The following is a 23560-nucleotide window of genomic DNA, read 5'->3' as shown; positions in this document are numbered from 1 at the left end:
ACACACATCAGTAACATCCAATATCGTATACTTTAATACGACTCACCTTACAACAGATATTACTTATCATACATTACATATATTATCATAAAAATGCAGAGAAATCTTTAAAAATTGCTGATTTCAGGCATTTTATCTATATTTCATTATGAGGTTTTGTCAGAACAAAACTTGATTATATCCTATTGTTTGAAATAGTATTAATGAAGTGCTACTCAGATAACTAGAAGCTGTAAAGTGTAATTTTTATTAAATTTTTGCACAATGTTTCACAAATGAGTATGGTGATTATAATTGTGGTGATCTGTGCGTAAAGTTTAATTTACAAATATTATCTTAAAGATACATTTATTTTGACCGTGTATTTTTATATAAATCAATTAAAGCCCTTCCTGATTGTCAGCCAATTTCAATTTACATATGTCTGGGTGGTCAAACTGAGACAGAAAAGTACATTTTATGAACCTAGTAGTAGGGTCAAATTTACAAGCAATTCAGTTTTGAATCACATTCCAAGGCTGTGAAATAGCGTTTATCAAAGACTGCAAATTGTTAATGTTCCCAGGCCTGCTTCAAGTTTTAAAAGAAATATTGAAAACCTTTGTCATTGAGTTTATATTTTGTTCTGGCGGGTCATTTGTCTCTTTTTATGTATGACTACTTTGTCCTGTAACCACTTTTCACTAAAATCTCCTGTTAGTGTCGATGTATATGGTCTTGAAATGTGTCATATCTTTGTTTGAGTTCAAAATACCTAAATAAATAGATAAATAAATAAATAAAACTGAACTTCAGTCTTACAAGATTATTTCTCACCTATGGAATGGATCACAAAAAATGGTTAACATAAATCATAAACATACAAAAAAAACCAAAATATGTACACAGTAAAATATAACAATATCCCTGAAAGTTTTTTGTGATGTGAACAACATGTATATATTCGATCCCAAACTCAGATTTCTGGCTATGTTGCCAGCTTTTATGATCAAGTTGATGTTACCATGGTTACATGTATCCATGAAAAATATTATTAGTGGACCTGTCCATATCGTTCATCCAAGATGGTATTACCATGAAAAAATATTAATTCAAACGTGACAAAATATTACACTTTAAAACCATCAATCTAAATGATAATTAAGAATAATTTACAGCCAAAATCATAATACAAGCATGTTTAGTATGGAAATGATACAAGTATGTTTTTCTATTATAGCGCCGATACTGACCCAGCTTTGACTCAGTTGTTTTAATTAAGAATTCCTTTCTAAATATGGTAATAAGCTATTCCAGTTTCACCGCTATAGTTATGCGTCACAAGTTAAACAGCTTCTGTTCCTGAATAACTGGATTTCCTGAACTTTTTTGTCAATTTTTCTCGTATGCTATAGATCCTATACATGCAATTTTTGACAAATTTAAAAAAAAAACCCGAAAACATCGATGCACAAAAAAGCCTGGTTTTAAGTGAAACAGCTGGTCTCTGAGTCCTCCACCTTCAAAACCCTACTTGCACGAAAGTCTAGCCCGAATGGGACTGCCTCAAGATATCAAATAAACCCTATCAATTAGTCATGCAAATGCACATTTAAAGGGCTCTTTTCTTCCTCATGTCTGTTTCATACATATATAATGGATTGCCACTCGTACGGTTTCACTTGATAGCTGCGACAGTAACCCGAGGGGTTTTGACTTATAAAATGCATTAGGATTGAAGCCTTGTGTCCAAATCACGCGATAAAACACGCATTAAGGGACAAGGGACTGAGTATTTTCTGGCGAATTTATCAGACAGTTTATTTGCTTTTGCAGGAGAAAAATTGTGATTAAAAAAAATTTTTAACACAGGTAATCCAGGTGGTGCCTGGCAGACTAAGGAGAAATATCTTAAATTAAAAAGATACTGAGGCAAATTGCATGCTGAGCATGCATTGTAGTTTTCAGTCACCAGATTGTCTTTTCCTGGGACCTGATATGCCACTGCTAAGCTCCCGCAAGCAAAGCTATAATAATGAGATTTTTCATGGGATACAAAATGCTGAACATCTGGAATGCATGTTGACTGGCTCTTACACACATATGGGAAATAATGCAGCAAAACATTGATTAAATCCTGAGTATTGTAATTTTTTCCCAACAAAATTTTTGTGCAATATTTTACCACTTTTGAAAATTTTTCTGTAATTATTTTGATAATTTTGGACCAAATGGACATGTTATTTCATACTTTTTTAATAAAATTTGGGCAAAATCTGAAAAAAATTGACTAGGCTATGATATTTTATGAAGGTAAAAAAAAATTGACGATGGAAGTTCAAACGGTTAAAGGTTAGGATTACATTATGGGTTTTGCATTGTACAGTTATAGTAATATTACAGGCCAAAGATCACAATTTCAGGTTTGTTACTAAATGTAGCTGCACAAGTGCGACATTTGACATCGCTGTCTGAAATTTGGACAAATATTAATGTTCTATGCACGGCTGTTGTTGCAGCTTGTAGTCTGAACTACAAGTTCGTATGAATAAGTGTGACTTTTAGTATCCATAATAACACAAGCAGGTTTAATTTTCGTCTTTCTAGTGGAAAATGCGAACAGATATGTATTTTTGCATATTAATGAGATAAATGACATCATTTGCAATCAGTGCTATCCCCTACTTAACTATGCTTCTCATGACTTTAGATAGTCTGTCCACGCACATCTGATCATCCAGACTTTCTCTCTCTCACTGTATCAAGAAAGTGGAAATAACATTTGATGAACTTATAGTTCAGACTACAAGCTGCAACAACAGCCGTACATACGATCTGTTGTGTGTCACATATTTCCAATATACTTCAATGATCATTGGCCTCCATTGAGTTGGAAAATCTGAGGCGGATGTTCAAGTTTGAAGGCACATGACACTGGGCATCTCAAACTGCCATGGCCTAACACTGATGGCTTATGACATTGCAATAAATCAGTAAAAGTAATCCCCTTCTTCTCTCAAATTCAGCAATTTTTACACAGCCTTATGACTCTGGCAACTTATGCTGACATTTATCATCCATTTTTTTTTTGACATTTTTGTAAGTTGCAATATCTGGGAAGTGAGTAATGACAGGTCAAATGTCTCATCCGCATCCTACTAATTTCCATGGCAAGCCCTATGAATTTGATCTTGGAAATTTGACATCATATCTAGTGCGTTGAACACGCCAGCAATGCTATGATTTACACCGCTAGGTGATCCCAGAGTCGAGACTTTCACTTCATATTTCACTGTTATCTAGAATTCAGCAACTCCACACAATATCAGAAATACTTGGTTTGGTACACTGTTCACACTGTTAAACAGTTGTCACCATGGCAGCAAATGTAGAACCAGATATGGATTTCAAAAAAAGTAAAACAGGAAGTAATATAATACAGTATACTAAATCTGTTTATAAACAATTTGTGTGCCCCTCACACATACACTTACACACACACACACACACACACACACAACACCTTTAATGTAATCTTTAGGTGGATGTGCTAGTTCTGTATATATTTTATGGTCATAAATTATTCCAAGGATATTGTTAAAAATACAATATTTGATAAACATAACATGTACAACACACTTGGAAACTGTTTCATACAATTTACAATTTATTTACATATGCATATTTACATGTATCAAAAAATTTACATAATTTCAGTGTCGTATTAAAATACGTCATGGGCTAACTGATAAAGAGGACATGACTCGATAGAAAAAATTTTTAACACATGGCACCAGCACCAATACTTTGCATAGAAACAGAACCACGACAATGCACACAAAAAAATTTACAAGATAAGTAAATTCCTGTTTCACGTTGGCACAGTTTACTTCCCAACACAAAAATTAAAAACTCTTTGGAAAATACTAAAAACATGCAAACATGCATTCTTCTTGTATGTTGAACTTGGCATTCAAGTAGTGTCGTTACCGTCACACCCCCACAGCGGAACAAAATTTGCTTGGATTCAGGTATGCAGATAAATTTCGTTCGTATGAAAGTTTTGTTTTTATCAGATTGCATATCAATGAAAGAATCAAGCCTTGGATGAAAATGATAATTGGACGGTTTTTATTTTAATGAAATGTTGAATCCTGTGCAGGGTGAAGCTGACGGCGTGACGACCTATGTTTGAATAATTTACGAAGACAATAGCCTCAGGATAGTCACTGAGAGGATTTGTTTTTGGCGAAGGCTTAGAACACTCAATGCAAAACAGAAATCTCACAGCAGGGCAGTAACTGTTCTCTGTACATTACACAGAAAACCTTTCATAGGTCTATGCTGCCCATAGCACAATGCAAGTAACGGAAACCAAAATTCCAACATTTATCAAGGTGAAAAAAACCAGTGCCTCATGTAGACGACAGTCACAATGCGCCCTTCTTTGTGTTGAACTTTGCTTGAGGATATGAAACAGACCATATCAAACGTAAATCTGAAAGCAAGGCCAGCTTCACGCTTCAAGGCTTCATATCAGTATAGACAAAAAATTTGGCAATGAAAGATGTCGTAACATCTCATAAAGTTTTTTCTGTAATCTCCAAATCTCGCTGAGTCCATCAGGATGTTTTGCTATGTTGGCGATATGCCAAGAGAGTATGTGCGCCACCCTGCAGCTTTCTGTTGTTTTTCCGTCGGATTCACCACCGACACCATGCCCTTTGACCCCAAGGCACCACCTCTGACTGCCACCGGTCTCGCAGGAGGTTGCGGGGCCAGTTTCGGTCCGTCGTATCTCAGGCTGTTCCTCTCATGCAACATTTTCTTGACTTTATGGGTTATCTACGAAAACAGGAATTAATCAACAATTATTGTTTGACTCACCATGGATTTTCAAGATTCTTAAAACTTTCTTTGAACAAACAGATCTTGTCTTTACATGCTGACATCATCACAACTAGAATGCACCTAAGATGAGACCCTAGATCAGAATACGTACATTCAACATAAGGAATTTTTTGTCAGTGAGTCAATCTGACAACATAAGAAAGATTTTGGTGATATTTTACATGGTTCTGAATTTCTAGATTTTCTTGTTTCTTTCCTTATTTTTGTGTAACATCTGTCCTGTAACCATGTGAAAAATTGCTTTGCATCATCAGGAACTGAGATCTACGTATGGCATACCACAATGGCTTCAATCCCATCAGATTATAAATTGCCATTTTTCAAATGTTCTCCCTCGGTCAAAATTGTTTAGATGAACAGAGAAACCAGGGGTATTTTTAGACTCTCATGAAATCTAGAAATAACGTTTCTCACAATTCATAACATGATACCTCTGAAAAAATACTCTTCTTGCCTGTGTCTTGAAGTAGCATCTATTATGTACATTGGCTCTCTCAGTAAAAGCCATATGGCATTGATTTTTATTTTTTTAACAATTCGTGAAAAATATCAAGCCAATAAATGAGACCAAACAACACAATATATTAAAGCCCAAATAAGGGACTTTGTGTTTTGAGTGTAAGTGACCATTTGCCCAATGTCAAGAGGCATATTGTCTCCTGTCTCAAGGGTACATAGTCCCTTGTTTGGGCTATGATGTTTTTACTACATGCCTCTCTCATATAGTTTGCACTCCAAATGTCTTGCTTTATAGGCCAATGTCAATCATATACTTTATTTTCATTTTAGACGAAAATCCGCTAACGATCAAACAATTTTTATCATAAAATGGCAATGCGATTTATCAAATTTTTTCAGGCATAATTTTTTAAAAACTGGATTAACACATGTAATTTGAACATATTTAAACCCTAAGTTGTCAAGCTAAAAAAAGTTCAAGTTCACTTTCAGTCAAATGATGACTATGCGGCCCACGACATCATCATTGAGTACCATTGAATCTTATGGAGTGCATGACCGTCATTCAATACAGGAGGCATGTAATAAGGTTGGCCACAGCCTGATAAAAATTTGGTCCCATTATGAGGCTCCTCACACGGCCACTGAATTCATTCACAACCTACCCTTTTCTTTCCTTTTAGGATTTCTTTGTGGAACTCCATCTCATCGACGCAGGCTTTTAGGTCTGGAAAGCCAGGTTTGTACGTCGTCTTGTAACTGAAGGCTGTGCCAGGAAGGGAGAGCGGTTTTGATGTCAGTTTGTCTTCTGACTCTTCAGCCGAATCCTTGGTCTGTGTCTCGCTACTACCTTCACCTCTGATACGGTAAAATGTCAAACAGTAAGTAAATAAATAAATAAATAAATAAATAAATGAATAAAAATCTGATTTTTATTTTTCCAGTATATTTTATTGAAACAAGTGATTCTACATATGATATGGACTGTTGTTTCAATGAACTGATTTAACAGATGTTATGACAGCCAGACTAATAAAGTTGATAATACAATTTGTTACGTTTTCGAGTGGAGAAAAAAAATTTCAAATCCTTTTTATAAGCCGTGAGTGATGTCATTCAACTTGGCCTTGTAATCTGATTTTAAAGAGTGATTTACCAGTTTCAATGAGGAAAGTTTGAGGTAAAATTTAAATCTTTCAGTTTGAAGGCATGTACTGACTGAATTTCTTTTTCACCCAGGAGGTGGGGATACACATTATGCGAACTTCCCGTCATAGCATGCTGAATTGATAACAATATGCCACACATTAAAGAAACTTGAACAGCACTCCGAACTTACTCTGGCAAACTTGGCAATTTCACAGGCGACGCCATGACCACAGCATTCTCAATGGCAAGTTTGGCAGCTCTGGCCGCTTTACTCCGCATCACATCGCCGACTCCCTTGCCCGGAAAGAGCCTCGGAAGCAGGGACATGAGTTCATCGTTGCTTGGATCCACGTGTAACGCTAGCAAAAGGTCTTGTCTGGCACCTCCATGATTCTGAAATAGTTTTACAATGAGATGACCGATTAGAGAGTGTTGCACAGTATTGCAGTAACACCTCAATTTATGGGTTTCACAGGATAAACGAGATGTTGACAATCATACAGGAAATTACCGAACGTATTCTTATATTACAGTGTAACTTGTCAATTACAGCATGAAACCTGTCTAATAAGAACACTGCTTTGTGTGGCAAAAGTGTTCTGAATAGAAAGGTGCTCTTTCACCAGTTGAACTCTGAACCCCTGCTGACCTATGATAATAATGCGGAGATTTATCGGTACATTTCAACCAGACGCCAAGGGTTACAAGATTGGTAAAATTCTGTTCAACTTGCAACTGTTGGTTCAAAATATTTTCTTTGATAAAGGTGTCATATTAAGAGAGGTGTCTATGAGGACAGCTTTTCACAGTGCTTTCGAACAGAGCTTTTCTCTGTTTCAAAAGGTAAAATGAAATCTCTCTGTAGCCATCTTTAAAAATCCACAGGAAAGATGCACAACTTTGTACAAACATGAGTTGCAGCAGTCCTGAGAAACTGCTGATGTTATGTACTTGATACACACAGCAGCTTGACTGTTCATCACTTGAAGTGTGGTTTGAATGTGATAGTTCATCCCTGCCACTTGAATGTAATGCATTCTGGAAGCAATTCTCTTCATCTGGCACTCATTATCAACTGACCTTAGAAACCAATTCAACCCCTACTTTGTGCCAATATGGATCTGACTTCTACACCCAGGACATTAGAAATGACATTAAATACATTGATAATGGGAAACGGATCAGATATCATGAAATTCCTAATTGAAAGCTACATACAGAATCATAGCTGAAATCTGATTTTGAAACCTTGAATAAAATAAATTTTTGCAACTTTCAGAATTTCTAAAAGCATTTCTATGTGATGCTCCATACTGTACAAAGCTCCATGCTAACTTCACAAGATTGTTAGAAAGATGTCGAAACATGCGTTGAACGAAAGCAGAATCATCAGCAGGAATTTTTGCTAAAATTTATAGCTTATATAGATAATTAATTATTGAGACATTATCATTAAACTAAATTTGGTTACCATAGAAACCGGCAAATAATTCATAAATATGTATTCAAAAAATTGTGGAACGTTTTCAGACAGCTTGCCCATAAAAAATGCACAGCGATTGTGTCAAACTTCCATATCTTATCTCATTCTTTACAGGGGCAAAGGGAAGGATAAATAGTCTAAGAATTACCTCCATCATGTAGCGTACTTTTGACCTTGACACATAATACTGGGCAACCCTGGGGTTGTGCTTGATGGCGATAGTGAACCTGGCTTCGGCCTCTTGGTAACTGCGCTCGTCGTAGTCCAGAAGACCGAATTCGTTGTGGATGTTTGCTATCCTGGCCCGTATCGTCCAGTCTTCTTGGTCCAACTCTAACGCTTGATGGTAGTCTGCCAGGGCAAACTGGAGCTCATCTTGCTTGAAAAAACAGTCTGTGAATACAAAAAAAATGCCAAATCGAAATTTAAATATTAATATAATCAAATAAATGTTAGACTGAATGATATATTATATAGATAATCAAACGATGATGATGATGATGATGATGATGATGATAATGATAATGATGATGATGATGATGATGATGATGATGATAATGATGATGATGATGATGATGATGATGATGATGATGATGATGATGATGATAATGATAATGATGATGATGATGATGATGACAATGCATTCAATCGATCAATCAAAGTAGTTTTACAGTGCCAGTATCAACAACGAAATAGTGTTCAATGGCACTGAACAATTGAAAGTTCAGCTGTTGTAGGCTTTCATACTTTCAGAACAAAGTGCCTTTGAAATGTGTGGCACGGGACTCGAGAAAGCACCGCCACTGTTAAGCTCTGATTTATAACTTGGAATGTGCAATGCATTCCTGATAGGACCAGCTGTGTTTATGAGATGATGATGATGATTATCATTATCCATGATGAGTTTGTTTATCTCAAAAATCCATTGCAGAGTGTAACATTTCCCAGGCAGAAACAGATCAGTGGGAAAAAGATATTCCATCATGAAGCTTGATTGCGGGCGGCTTTGTTCTTCAGTGTTGGATCTATAAAAGCCAGCAGGGTGCATAAAGCAGGCCACAGTTTGTGGCATATGATTCGGTGCAATGTGTTACCGATTTGATCATCTCCATTCAGTATTTTGTTTCAATATCATAATCTTCTCAAAATCACATAAAGGGTATGTTTTTTGGGGATATTTTACACATATCATTTGACATATTGACACAGAATTTTATCTCCACAATGTCAAAGATGATAAATGCACAACTGGAAAAGAAGAGGAAATATTTGCTTTGCTTGACATGGCCTTATCTTTTGCTTTTTTTTTCGTGTGCATTTACTTTGTATTTTTAATACTCAGTGCCATACATAGAAAAGTACCTAAATCCACAATAACACAGCCATATCTCAGGTCCATTAACAATGAAATAATGCGGCAAATGATGGTTCTGCTATTCTTTGTTTTTAATTTGAACTCAATCAGAGTTATTTTATGGTAAGAATTCATTTCTTTCCAAAGAGAAATGATTCTGACGGAAAATATTCTATTAAATGACAAAAAATTCATTCTTACAGGAAAATGCTCTTTCTAGACACAATCTGATAATACATGTACATGTATATAAAGGCAATCAAAGAAAAATACGGTTTACTTAAAGGTTGGATATGCCTTGGGTATAGATTTTCAGAGTCTACAGTGTGCTAGTTTTACAATACTTTCTTGGTCTGCCTCTTGTTGGGACTCATTTTGAAACTCTTGGAGTAAGTAAAGTTTTCAACGTCTTACTTTCATGACAATCAAAATTTATTTCTCCCCATATAGTTAACACAGAGATGGCAGCCATTTTGAATTTCAAATATCAGTAAATGTCACGGAATTTGTTTCGCCAGTACATGTACCAAACTATTCATGGTGACCCCTAACTTTTATTCTTGATTGGTAAGAGGAATGGTTGAAAGTTTCACTAAGGAAAGTTTGAGAAAAAGTTGAAGTCTTCAAGTTTTTGGGGCATGTACTACCTTAATACAGTTGAATAGAATTATCAAATGCCAGAAATACACAAATTAGATGCTGTACACTTGTATTGCATGGTACAAACAAAAATGCTAAAGCCTTCATGGATTTTTCAAGCTTTTTTTTCTGTTGCTGAATGCCACACAAATATTCCGCTATCTTATCTACGAATATTTTGGCACAAAATCTACACTGATTCGATTAAGCTGTGAAAGCAAAACCTTAACAATAACGCATCTCACTTTGCACTTAAACTGCTGCAAGTGAATTTAATGATTAACGCTGTCACGCTGTGGTACCAGTATCAGTTCTTAGAATTGTAAATTATGCAAAAGTTGCTCAATTCAATGAACTGCATAATGTACTGGATTCAATATACCAGTAGCTCTACATATTCACTGTAAATAACCCTCCATGCATATTCAACTGTCGCTTTTTATTTTCCCCCGTGATATGTGAATGGTCTCATGTTTCTGAAATGCTGGCACCAGCTTACAGTGGCACTGCAGACGAAAGGGAAGCGACATGAGACCTCAGCTTTCATTTACTCCCCGAAAGAATTAAAATTTGTTTCACGCTGTTGCGGGCATCATTTCAAGACCTGTGCAGTCATATCTTTTTTTCTCTTCATGCATGTATTCACCAAAATCCTTGCCGTGGTAGTCTGAGACAATCACTTGAAACACAACATCTATTATTTTTAAAGACATCATATCAAGACAAATCATTGGATATGATCGGCCAAGTTGTCTTCCCATCATAACCTGGATTCTAAAAGAGAGAATGTGTTTTGCATTTAGTGAAAAAAACAGCACAATAACTGTGGCAGTAATTGTCTAAAACAAAAGGGGCTACGCAGAAAAATTAAAATAGGTCACAGCATCAGTGTCACCAAATGTTATGGATAAGAATTTTTTTTTTTTTTTTTTTTTTTTTTTTTTTTTTTTTTTTTTTTTTGGGGGGGGAGGGGGGTGGTGAGGGGAGGAAGACTTACCTCCTCTATTAACATAAAGTCCTTTCTCGCGCTTTTCTCCCTTGATGGCTTTGTTAAGCAGGATAATGGCCTCGTCAAAGAACCCCTTGGTGAAGCACTCAACAGCAAAGTCATTGTACGTGAGCAGCAGTTGCCTCTGAGAGTCCTGATAGGTCGGGTGCTCCTCGTCATGGTCGGTCTTGTCAAGGGCCAGCAGGTAGTCGTCAATTGCCGAGTTGAAGTCCTGGAGTCTTCGGTGAAGTGCTCCTCTGCGTAGGAGTGGAGCAAAACATCAATTTCACGATGAGGAGAGTTAGAACACGATTGCATCAATAACCACTAAAGTTTTGTGAACAGCAACATAAAATTTTCAATATCTCTGCATCATACAAAGCATTTGTGAATGATGTCATGAAACATTTCTTTGAACATGGAACGGTCTGTTTCCCTTAGTTTCACCCTGAGTATATAAGTATATATACATATATATGTATATATATATATATATATATATATATATATATATATATATATATATATATATATATATATATATATATATATATATATATATATATATATATATACATATCGAATCAGCCTTGAAAAGTTTACAAAAGTTGAAACTGACAAAAACTGGTTAATGCTTAGTCTATTTCCAGACATACCGGTACATGTACCAGTCGCTCCGATTTCAGACTACATGTCTACAACAATGGTAACAGTCACACAGAAATGTGAGATATCTAGCACAATGCAAAGCCAGTTCTTTTGACAAATTTTCCTGCTTGAAAACCTCAGAATCACAGACCTAGTGGGAGTGCAAGTCTGTGCCTACACACAAAATGACACACCTAGGTATTGTGATATCAACAGAGAATTTAAAATACAGCAGATGAATTATTTAACCGCTGAACTTGAAAGTCCCTGGGTTGGAACTAACAGTGTCTGGAATGGAGTCTTGGTGTCGGTGGCCAGCATTTTGATACAGATTTGGATAATATCTCATATACATGTATATTATGAGGCTAAATTGTACATTGAGGGTGAATTTACAGCCAAGGACTCCATCAGGGGTTTGTATTATGGATGCCCTACAGCTGTAATACAATGCTAATCCTATTTTGCATCAGATTTACGTGTAGTTGTTCAAGCAGACACAATTTACTCTTGTAAATCTATCAGTATCTTAGGTACAGGTTCTTCAAGGTGAATGTTTGAAGAGGTGAAAAAATTATGGTGAAATAGATAATTTTCTTGATTTGTTAACAGAAATGATTTAACAATTTTACATCAGGTTGGATTTCTGAATATTTGAAGCCAAGTTCCCAGCGAGTGAAAAAGTTGCCATGGCAACAACACCTAAACTTAGACCCACCTTAAAACATGGTACTCTGCAACTGTAGGATTGGTTTCTATGGCCATGGATATCTTCTGTAACGCTTCCTTGCATTTGCCGGCCAGGTTCATCCGGACAGCCTGCGCCTTGTACTCGTTGGCCTTGTCTTCAAGTTTTCCCATCATCATCAAGGCCTCCGCTTGCTCCGGGTTCAGTTGCAGGGCATCCTTCAGATCGTAGAAGCACAGAGTAGTCTGCAGTGTTTTGGAGGGAAAAATCATATATGTGAGATGTATGTGTAGATGTGTTGGGTGCATAGTTACATATCACTCATCCTTGGCAACGGGCACGTTGTAGGCATATTAATAATCATAGAAAATTGAAATACAACCTGTTTGTAAATTAATGGTAGTATGTCCCTTGAAAATGAAGATTCTACATCTTTGTTCATTCTTTGCTCAAGGAGATTTTATGTTATTCTTGTCCTTATTCATGAAAAAAGTCAAGGCTTATCACTCAATTTACCCCAAATTTACTCATACTTGACATTTAAAGAGGCTTCCCTTCTGTTTTAAGTTTTCTGTGTGACAATGTAAACATTTCTGGTTTTCACTAAAAACCTCGAAAAACGTGAAAATTTTCCCTGCAGGTTTCAACATGAGTTAGTTAACACCAGCAGAGGACCATCAAAGAACAGTATGATTTTGTCCGTGCGGCCAACAGCATCCCAAAGGCGCATTCTGCAAAAATTCTATATTTTGACTGTCCATTATTGATTTCCAAGGAAGGACGAGATGTAACATTATAACTATTATTCTTGAGAATGGAATTGCAGGTGCATTTAAAGGTGTCTGCAATTTGTATTTTGTAATATTTTTGAATTACAGTCCTCAAAGAAGCACAAGTGTTTCTCTTCAAATCAAAGCATGCCACGTATGGTAACATTTTCAGAGATGAGCAAACATATGCCGCCCCAATCATAAATAAACCTTCATTAAGGTTAAGCTATGCCTCGAGGACAGATATTCGGACTCTCAAATTTTTACAATCCTTTTCTAATCTACCACTCGTGGGGGCTCATTTTAAAGCTCTTGGAGTAAGAAAAATTTTCACTCTCTTTTCTTTATTTTTCTAAAATGGAAAACTTTATTTCCCCATAGAGTTAACAGCAACACAGTGATGGCGGCCATTTTGAATTGACTTGTCGGTAAATTTTAGGATAATGTGTTTCTCTGGCACCAAACTTTGCATGGTTGATGTACTCAAGAGGAAACAGTTGGACCAATTGGTCTGAGAAAAAAAATTAATTGTTGCAGTAAGAATGAGACCACAGAGGATGATTTTCTCAGTCCTGTATATTGATGAAATTATTTTCAACAAAGGAAAAATGATAATTCATAAGTTTTAAAACTGACAGTGTAGTGGGTACATACATTTCTGAAGAGTTCATGCAGCCTGGCCCTCATTATGTACAGGTCAGGGTTTTCATGTTCCACTTCCAGTCGTTTGTTGACCAATGCCAGACACTCTCCATGTCGTTGTAAAGCAGCCAGACACGCAACACTGTAATTCAATCACAGAATATCTCAAGATGTCATCTTTACAATTATCATCTGCTTGCATATGGTTGGACAGAAATTGTTGTTAACTTATAACCGCAGCTTTGCCCCTGTGTTCAGAAATGGATGCCGTTCTTAAATCGATGGCAACAGAGTTCTTTTAATCCTTAAGTTGCCAAGTTCATGTGTCACATCAGGTTAACACCAGTGACGCATAACGTATCCAATGCATTGCATTTAAACAAAGACTTGAACAGTTACTGGCCCCTGAAAACACAGACACTGAGAACAAAATTTTCACTGACTAAACCTGCTACAGTAGATATTCCATGCCAATTAAGGAAGTGAAAGTCCTGGGGTTAGGGACCGTCTCAGATTGTCGCAGAAGTTCAAAAAGCGAAATTTATTCGTTTAGGGGGGGAGGGGGTTTGACCTCCATTCAATTAGTGAACTTCACTTTCGCACTTTTATTTTGTGATCACAAGTTTTCGTGTGTTTATTTTACATTAAAGAAAAACTGCACACTCGTGCCAACAAATTTGTAACTGTTTCCATCTCGTTTGTGCCCCAAACACAATTTACCGATAGGAACATTGTATCCTAAACATTTCATTCATCAAATTATACAAAGACAAAAAGTATCATTTTTTTTTTAAAATGTGCTATTTATAAGCGTCTGCTCTAACCACTAGATGTCTTTATTCTCACTTGTTATGCACCTGGTCATAGTCGTTTTAATATGATTGAACATGCCTGGGCCCCCTTGTCAAAGTTTTTCGCTTATTTACCGCCCCTACCAAGTACAAATTGCGTGTTCACAAAGACAAGGAACAGAACAAGAGATGCAAAAAGGGAAGTAAAATAAAATGAAACTTTTATGCGGTAAAATGCCCTGTTAGTACTCAAATCTGATCGTTTACTTTAATTGTAATGTGGCAAGGGAAATACGTCTTTAGTAGCTATAGCAAAATGCAACATTGTACTCTGAGGCAGACATGAACATTTCGCACTTTTGAAGTTTCGTTTAGGGGGAGGGGGGAGGGGGTTTTAATCTAAACGAAGGAATTTCGTTTCTTGAACTTCTGCGACAATCTGAGACGGTCCCGGGGTTAAAATACATAGCTTTTAGCTTACAATACTGCTATTTACTGACTCGCATGTATCAGATGGGAAAGTGATATGCCTGGCAGGATAAAAGGATTAATAAAAACACTGGGGAAGTTTTGAATCTTGATCAAATTTATTGGACCATCATGAAAATACTAATCCAAGCATGTGACCGTGGCTAAATATCAATGGTTTACAAGTGAGGAATTTGTACTTCAATGAGAACATCCATGTATCCTCACACATATCTTACATCTGTAAGCTACAAAATATTGAAGTTTTTTTTGTAGTTGACCCAAACAGTTTGGTCTGCCTTATGAGACACATGTAAAATTTAATCTGGATTAACAATGAAGTTTCAGAAAACACTGTTAAATATGGACTGGAATCAAACAGAAATTCAAATGGCAATTTCTTTCAGAGCAGGAGAAAGCCTGTAATTGCATTGAATTATGATATGGTATACAATGTACATGAAAGCACACAGCACTTCTACACCAGCTTACAATCTGTCACTACTTTTTTCACTATTTGATTTCAAAAGACAGCTTTCCAGATTAGTAAACGGTCAAGGATATGCACAAAAGGGGAAACATAAAATTTGACAAATATACAGTATATATATGTAGTGATCAAATTTATGTTGATTGTATTATTATTACAAAATGTGCTTCAACTGAAATATTATTTGTGAGGGCCTATAATATGCAAATCTGTCTTTGAAAAAACAAGGATTTCATGAAAAACATCAGGCAAAAAAAATGAAATTGTACGTGTTTCATCCTGCATCGATGTTGAATGCCTGCATTAACCATTTTTTTCTTGTTTGTTTGGAGCGAAAAAAATTTACCCCCAAAAATTGACAAAGTACTACCCATGGCAGTAAATGCCAATGTTGGTAGGATATGCCTCCAGTCTCAGTACAGTCCTCAAAAATGAACTCATTGGCGTCACAATGCTGTAGAACATTTCAATCTTCTAAGCTCAAAAAGACTGAAAATATTTTGAATAAAAAAACATCAGTGTATAATTGATGTGAAAGACTTCAGGACGAGAAACAAACCAGCATACGAAATTTGTTTTAGCCTTTTGTGATAAATACTGATAATTTCCACGTATTCTCATTGAGAGGAATGGCTTCTCTACTGTACAGTATTTGTGTCTGTTCATTTTATTCCCTAGGCTTATTTCTGAAAGTGTTAAGTCTATCACCATTTGTGTGTCAATGCAAGAAACAGGCTCTGTAAATTATACCAGTGCCATAACAATTAAATCTACGGATGCCTTGGTCTATACATCAATCCACAGGAGTTAATCTCTGTGTAATAAATACATGCACCAGTTGAGTTCAGTCAAAAGGAGACTGACCCCTGGCTTTTATGGTAGAATGTGCCTCAGGGACACATATTCAGACTCTCAAATTTTTACAATTAATTTCTGTTCTACCACTTGTGGAGGTTGATTTTAAAGCTTTTAGAGTAAGAAACATTTCCACTGTCTCACTTTTTTGAATATTGAAAATTTATTTTCCTCATAGACGGTGGTCATTTTGAATTTCAAATATCAGTACATGCTAAGTTATTTTTTTCTCTAGTACCTAAATTTGCATGGTGACCCCTGATTTTTTCTTGATTGGCAAAAGAGTGGTCAAAAGTTTCACAGACAAAAGTTTGAGCAAAAGTGTAAGTCTTTCACTTTCAAGGCACGTACTACATTAAATTTGTCACAAATTTCTCAGACTGTAAATAAGTGATTCCCCACATTGTTTTTGAAGTCAGGAAGCTTTCTATTGAGAGGCCACAACACAATGAGCCTGTACATCTTATCCTACCTTCTTGTGTGATAGCCAACGATTTCCGGTTTCATCTCCGCCGCTCTCGAGAAGGATTCCAAGGCATCGGAAAACTTGTGCTGGTCAAAGAGTGTCTGGCCTTGGAAGAAATAAATGAAGGCGAGTCTGTTGTAGTAGTCCTCATTCTCTGGGTCCAGCACACAGGCTTTCTTATAATTCAATATGGCCGACTGGAAGTCGCAGATCTGGAGGTAGCACTCGCCCCTCTTGATGAAATATTCGGTTCTTCTCGGTTTTAGGTTGAGCGCCTTGTCCAGTGAAATGATTGCTTTGAAAAAGTCCTGTTCTTGCATCAGGGAGAGTGCATTGTCAAAACTGAAAAATAGAAGGAAAATATGTTCAAAGAAATTTATAGATATTAAGGAGGGGCCTCTGCCAGAATTTCAATACTAGTACTTTATTTGAATGCTAAACAAATTTAACACTTTGAGTGCTGTAATTTTTCCAACCAACATTTAGTGCAACATTTAACCAATTTTTATGAATTTTTCTGTAATTTTTGATAATTTGGACCAAGTGAGCATCTCATTTCATTGGCTACAGCTTTTTATTAAAATTTTAGCAAAATCTGAAAGAATTGACTAGGGTATATTTTACATAGGCAACAAAATTTGACTTTCTAATGTGATGTCTAGTAACAAATTGCAACATTCTAGAAAGTGCTCATGTTTGTTTATGTAACAAAAAGAAATTACCAAGGTTACATAACAATGTGCTGGTGTATTAAGGTAGTATGCACCTCGAAAGTGAAAGACTTAAACTTTTGCTCTAACTTTCCTCAAGGAATCTTTCAATCATTCTCTTTCAAAATCAAGAAAAAAAATAGGGAGTCACCAAGCAAATTTTGGTACTAGAGAAACAAATTACCCGAGATTTACCCATATTAGGAATTCAAAATGGCCGCCATCCCTGTGTTAACTCTATGGAGAAAAATGAAAATTTTCGGATTTCGAAAAACTTAGCCGGTGAAAAGTTTTCTTTCACCAAGAGCTTTAAAATGAACTCCACATGTGGTATATCAGAAGAGAATTGTAAAAGTTTGAGAGTCCGAATGTCTGTCCCCAAGGTGCGTTCTACCTTAAAGGGCCAATACCTGTAACTTTTGACAATTTTTTCACAATTTTTTTCAACATAAATTGCAGGTTCTTGTTCTAGTCCCTAAAATATGTCAAAAAACCCACAACATGTACACACAGCATCTCTACATGCATAATATACTGTTCTTGTTTTTTTGTTATTCGAATTCCAGTCTGGACCAGAATTCAGATGTCAAAAATAAGAGTACAGTTTACACATGTATGGACTAAGGCTGACAAGCTAAATAACTGTGTATCTCGACATACTTTTGTGAGTAAAACATGAACCTGTGGTTGACATTAAAATAAAAGAAAAAAATGTAGTGAAAAAATATCATCTTTTAAGTGAAAGCTACTGGTCCTTTAACTTGTAATATTAAATACAATAACTAAACATAAATAAAACTTTGTTATGCAGGCTGTTCAGTCTCGAATTCAGGTAATTACAAAATGAAGCTGCCAATCAAAAATTTTCTTTCTAAACACGGACAATATGAATCAATGATACATGCCTGTCATTATTGCATTTCTTGCCATTGGATAAGCTTAAACAAGATTTTGGATTGAGCGACTGATTATGACACAAAGCTTCAGAGTATTGCACGTTTATTTATACTTTCATTTTTATATTTTATTGTTGTATCCTAGGGTGATGAAAATCACAAACGACTTACTGTTCCTGAGCTTTCTTTTCAATCACTTCACCCATGGTCTCTTTCTCCACTTCAGTTCTCCCGAACAAATCCACTACAAAAGCCTCCTTGTCGATGACCGAGGTTCTGCGCTGTTTTGCCTCTTCAATTTTTTCCTCGCTGACCGCAGTTTGAAAGAGATCAGAGCTTCTCCCTTCGGATTTCTGTCAATAGTTAAACAGAAATTATATGTATATGTAAGCTTTTTTCAGTCTTTTATAATTTTGTGTTATGTAGGGTTCTCCAAAAGGGGAATTTTAGGGGTGGGCCACCCCTCTGCTTTTAGAGCAATCTATTCATATATGAATATATATTCTTTTGTACAGTTATTAACTCATATGTTAATAACTGTACAAAAGAATATATTTTCACAACAAAAAAATATGCAAAGTTTCTATTTTTTAAGGCTTTGGTGAACAGTGGTATGAAATAACCAGTTGATGTTTTACTCATTGATTTCAAACACAATTAGTTTCGTGACGCTACTTTTTTAACGGGTAGAATATTTGTTGTAAAAAGGAAACAATTTATCTTAAGTTTCTCAATTTGAGGTCCAGGTATTTCTGCCGAAAACTAGATGTAAGCGTAAGGAGATTTATTTCACAATGGCCTCTAAAGTATCATGATCTTCAAGTTATCTTACACATCATTTGAAGAAAATTTTGAAGAAAATTTGGGTATTCAACAACTTCAAATATCGAGGCCAATTGCTGTTGATAGAAAGTGACGGGGCAGTACAAGTTTCTGGATTATGTATTCCTTTTTCATGGATGAAAAATCTTTTGCTGAAACAGATACACTTTTTTCAGCAGGACATAAATGATGGTCAATTTATGGCTGGCGTCTTGTTGATGATTAACACATTATCTGAACACTTGTGTATCACAAGCAAACAAACACAACTTACAGATTCTGTTCCATCCTCTGAGGTCCTCTCTGTGTCATCGTCATCGCTTCCTTGCTGCCTCTCCTCTTCCACGTATTTCTCAAAGTTTGCGACCTGACGATCTTCATCCTCGTCCTCTGCTCCTTCCTCGTGGGACGGACTCTCATCGAGAAATTTGACACTCTTGGAACTGTGCGTACTTTTTCTTCCACTTTCTTGCTCCCCGTCTTGAGAAGGTTGAAGTGTCCTGGTCTCCTGTTGAGTCCTTATGTTGTTGTTCTCTTCAGGTTGTGAAGCGACTTCATCCTGACTAGTAAGTTTCTTTTCCGGGGTCTCATTTTGGTCTCTATCGTCTTCTGATCCCTGCGGACGAGGAACGCTATCTTCTTTTAAATCTTCATCCACACTAGTGCTTTTTCTCGTTTCTAAATAATTGGGCATCCCCTTGTCCTCTGCCTTGGCCTGCTCAGCGTTATCTAAAGACTTCTCAGCATCCTTAATTTGCGTGGCTGCAACCTCGTTTTGTGGCACTTCTTGGCCATCACCAGGCATTCTTTCAGCCAGCGGTGGTGGTGGCATTTCGACCTCTACTGGTCCGTCCTGAGTTTCTGTGATACCTGCACTCGTTGATTTATCACCTTCTCCTACGACTGTCTTTTCAGTCAGACTTGCTCCTTCCGGAGAAACGTTTTCCTGAGGTATAGAATTCCCCTTATTTGGAAGTTCACTTTGTTCATCCGACACTCCTTCCGCACTACCCTCTTTGGCACCCTGTGTATTGCTCTTAAGTAAACTTTCACTGACCGGTCCGTTTGACGCCGAGCTATTTTCTGGCACAGCTTGCGCATCTTGGTTCTCTGGTGTACTGTCAATGACTTGCCTCTGACTCGGTGATTCCGTCACCTGGTTTGGATCTCTTGGACTCTGTACCCCTTGCTGACCCTCAGCAATCCCATCATTCTCCTGTGTCTGATCTGGAGGTACTTCCTCCGATTCCATGCAATCAAAGAGACCAGAATCGGTCATCTCTCCATTGGCTAAACCTCCTTCATTTCCTTCTGCCATATTGCTGTCCCCTATTTAAGTCTTGAAATGATACATAATAATTAATAGTACCGTATAATGAACAACATGTATTTTATTCGGTGTAATTTTGAACAAGGTTTTCTTGGAAATACATTTACTTATAACAATCAAACCACAATTTTGGCTCAGACAGTCTGAACATGACTAAATTTATCCCTTCTAAAATGAGAAATGGAATCAATCTTGAGAAATAAGGTAAAGGCCATCTCTCTAGAGGGAGCCCTATATTTCTGAAGCCTCAAAGAAGGCGGGTCATTGGCACCATTCTCACTACACCATATTGGAAACCGTGTTTTGTAGAAAGGATAGACAGCGCTGCTGCAATTAATTGAAGGGTATCTGCAGCATGTCAAGCTGTTGGTAACGATTCTGTAGATCGTGTGCCACCCAGACCCCCGTGTAATTTGAGACGAACGGTTGCTGTGCCTACGTCGATTGGGTGACATGTCATTGTGCTCATTTGTAAGCATAAAATGATGTAATTCGATGTCTAGTCCACAATCCAGTTTGCCTTCACGCTTTGAACAGTTAACTGTAGTCTATACTATCGTTACATCAGATGTAAGAACGGCGAAAAACTTACCAAACTAACAGAAACGAACTTTGTGACTGGGAAGTCGCCATGTTGATTGTTGTCATTTCCATGGAGAACAGACGCAGTGCGCATGCCAACCCGGCTGCCCTCTAGTGTCCATTTTTAGCAAAGAATTAAGGCCCTATATGTTCATGTATATTTACTAGTACTTTGAAACATTCTAATGTAATCGTTGTCTAATAATATCACTTTCTCTCAAAACGTAATATTTAGAAACTTTTACTACCATTTACATCAAATAAACTTCTTTTTAAAATGTAAAATCGACTATAGAGTTGTTTTAAAGGGGGACTTCGCAGTGCCTTTAACTTTATGTATAAACTTAAAGGGCCCAGAAGAATTCCGAAAAGGAGCTGAAAATGGCGAACTGTTTACATAAAAACATAGCCAACTCCGAAGTTCTCCTCCGGACGATTCGTGAACATCCTTATCTTGGACGTTAGCTTCGACCTGAGGTGGATGACAGTGATGGGGAGCTCCTAGTCCAGACGTAAAACCCATCAATCATGAATCGCAAGGAGCAGGAAAAGTACGAACTCATCCGAAACATCGCCAGTAGGGTAAGGAATATCTCCTTTTACTTACACATGCATATGCACTGAGGTGTCCACTGTCAGTGCAACTTTGAACTCTGAACAGCTAATACGTGCCAATTATTCCTTCTATACCAGACGGTTGACAGGTACTTTTGTATTGAAATAGGACTGATTAATCCTGGTAAACTCGTAATTATATTTTGTTTTGTTTAGTTTTGTTTTTATTTAATTTATGTTATCTGTTTTCAAAATGTTTTATGTAATTTTTACAGCCTTTATTAAAGGACTGAGTTCCTTTCTCTGATCTTTAGTTTTCACTTTACACTTCACAAAACAAATATTGTCAAGACATGACAATGAATTTACTGTTAGCAAAAACATCTATTTGAGAATATTACAACTTTATTTATCTTTATCTATCCATCTATTCCATCATTAATTGGATTTTTATCCGCTTTACAGTTAGGTTTATCAAAGAATTAAATAATTCAGAAAATCTCTATGTTTTTGACAACAATATTTGTACATGTCATATAATTTAAAACAAGTGAATTATTTCAATGTATTTTATTATTTCAATATGTGAAATAGGAAAATGTGAAGATGGAAGAATGATTAAACTTTGACACTACTGAGGGGCTAGTGACATATGTAACATACATGTACAATCCTTCAATATATTAAGTATAGATATTATCATTGTATCCAACATACGATTTTGTTCGAGCATGTGTCAATTAAATCATAGAAGTGGGTACAGATATGCATTTAGGCTCAAAATGTGCATCTTCACAATTTGATGGAAATTACCCAGTGCACCTAAAGACACTCATCATGTGAAATTGTGAACAGGGTGTTTGGCCATCTGGTTTGTACCTAGCACAGAAATTCTAAAGATTTACCCATAATTTACTTGTTTAATACTGTGGAATATTTTATTTTCACGTGGAATTTATTTTTGCTATTTTCAGTGAACCTTTATTCCACTAAAATAAAATCAAAGTGAAAATTTTAATTTTCTTTACTTTGCATGTAGTCAGACTAGATGAAGTGAAAACAAGATCACAGTGAAACTTTGAAAATCTGTTTTCAGCTAAAATAAATTCCAGTGAAAATAAAATAGTCCATAGTAGATTTTTTTCTGTGTGTTTATTATAATATTATCATAGATAAAGTTTCAATATTATCTCCAGATATGTAAAAAAGTATTGGAATCTAATGGAAAATGTTATGTTCTTTTTAGTTCTCCATGTTGTAATTTTATTAATGGTGTGGAGATGTAAAAGTCCAATGGAGTGAGATGCATAGGTTTGTTTGGTTTCTATGCACAAAGCATTCTTTTGTTCTGCGACAATAGTGATCAGGTGTGTGTAAGGTGTACAGAGATCAAAGGGGTCCCAAATCTTCTCGAATTGTCATCCCAAGTCATCATAAAAGCTTTTTGTAATGGATTCAACAGATTAGCATTCAAAGCGAATTGCATGTCAGGGCTGGAAATTGGCCAATTGAAGTCTAAATGCTGGTTGATTTCGTGCTTCCCTTTGATTCCAGAACCGCCATGCATGTATATATGTAGCCATGTTGTTTGCAAGAATATTGATAATTTTGAACGAACTTTTGCAAACATTAGTACGTGTATTAAATTTTTATATATACTTCGTAATTCCAGTCTCTCCTCAGATTGTAATCCAGGGGGCCGGGGAAACTCAGCTTGGATGATTTAGTTTTCAAAATATTGACTCAGACAACATCAAAATCTGAATGGTCTAGACAGATCTGTTAGCATAAGCTGCGGTTTTGCATACATTCGACTATGTATATTTTCAAGATCAACTTTTGCTGCTGCCCTTCCACAACTAAATTTGTTAGAATTCTGTTGGTT

The 23560-nt window shown here is 36.3% G+C and overlaps 2 protein-coding genes across 2 annotated transcripts in view; one reads left to right on the top strand and one right to left on the bottom strand.

Moving 5' to 3' along the window:
* Positions 1-3623: 3623 nt before the first annotated feature.
* On the bottom strand, positions 3624-21242 carry LOC139114126 (uncharacterized). Its single transcript, XM_070675655.1, has 11 exons — positions 21131-21242; positions 19483-20547; positions 18558-18739; positions 16787-17122; positions 13723-13852; positions 12329-12543; positions 10972-11219; positions 8130-8374; positions 6689-6891; positions 6015-6207; positions 3624-4824 (listed from the first exon to the last, which is right to left on the bottom strand). The coding sequence occupies exons 2-11, from the start codon at positions 20524-20526 to the stop codon at positions 4615-4617; spliced, it is 3006 nt and encodes a 1001-aa protein (XP_070531756.1). The 5' UTR covers positions 20527-20547; positions 21131-21242; the 3' UTR covers positions 3624-4614.
* A 237-nt stretch (positions 21243-21479) lies between these two features.
* The window catches only part of LOC139114127 (uncharacterized), a 49239-nt gene continuing 47158 nt past the window's right edge, over positions 21480-23560 (top strand). Inside the window, exon 1 of the mRNA XM_070675656.1 lies at positions 21480-21702. Coding sequence (XP_070531757.1) covers positions 21649-21702 — 54 coding nt within the window. The 5' untranslated portion in view covers positions 21480-21648. The remainder of the gene's footprint in view (positions 21703-23560) is intronic.

The sequence above is a fragment of the Ptychodera flava genome, chromosome 16 (assembly GCF_041260155.1).
Source record: "Ptychodera flava strain L36383 chromosome 16, AS_Pfla_20210202, whole genome shotgun sequence".
In the NCBI taxonomy this organism is placed as follows: Eukaryota; Metazoa; Hemichordata; class Enteropneusta; family Ptychoderidae; genus Ptychodera; species Ptychodera flava.
This window is presented reverse-complemented; position numbering and strand designations above follow the sequence as displayed.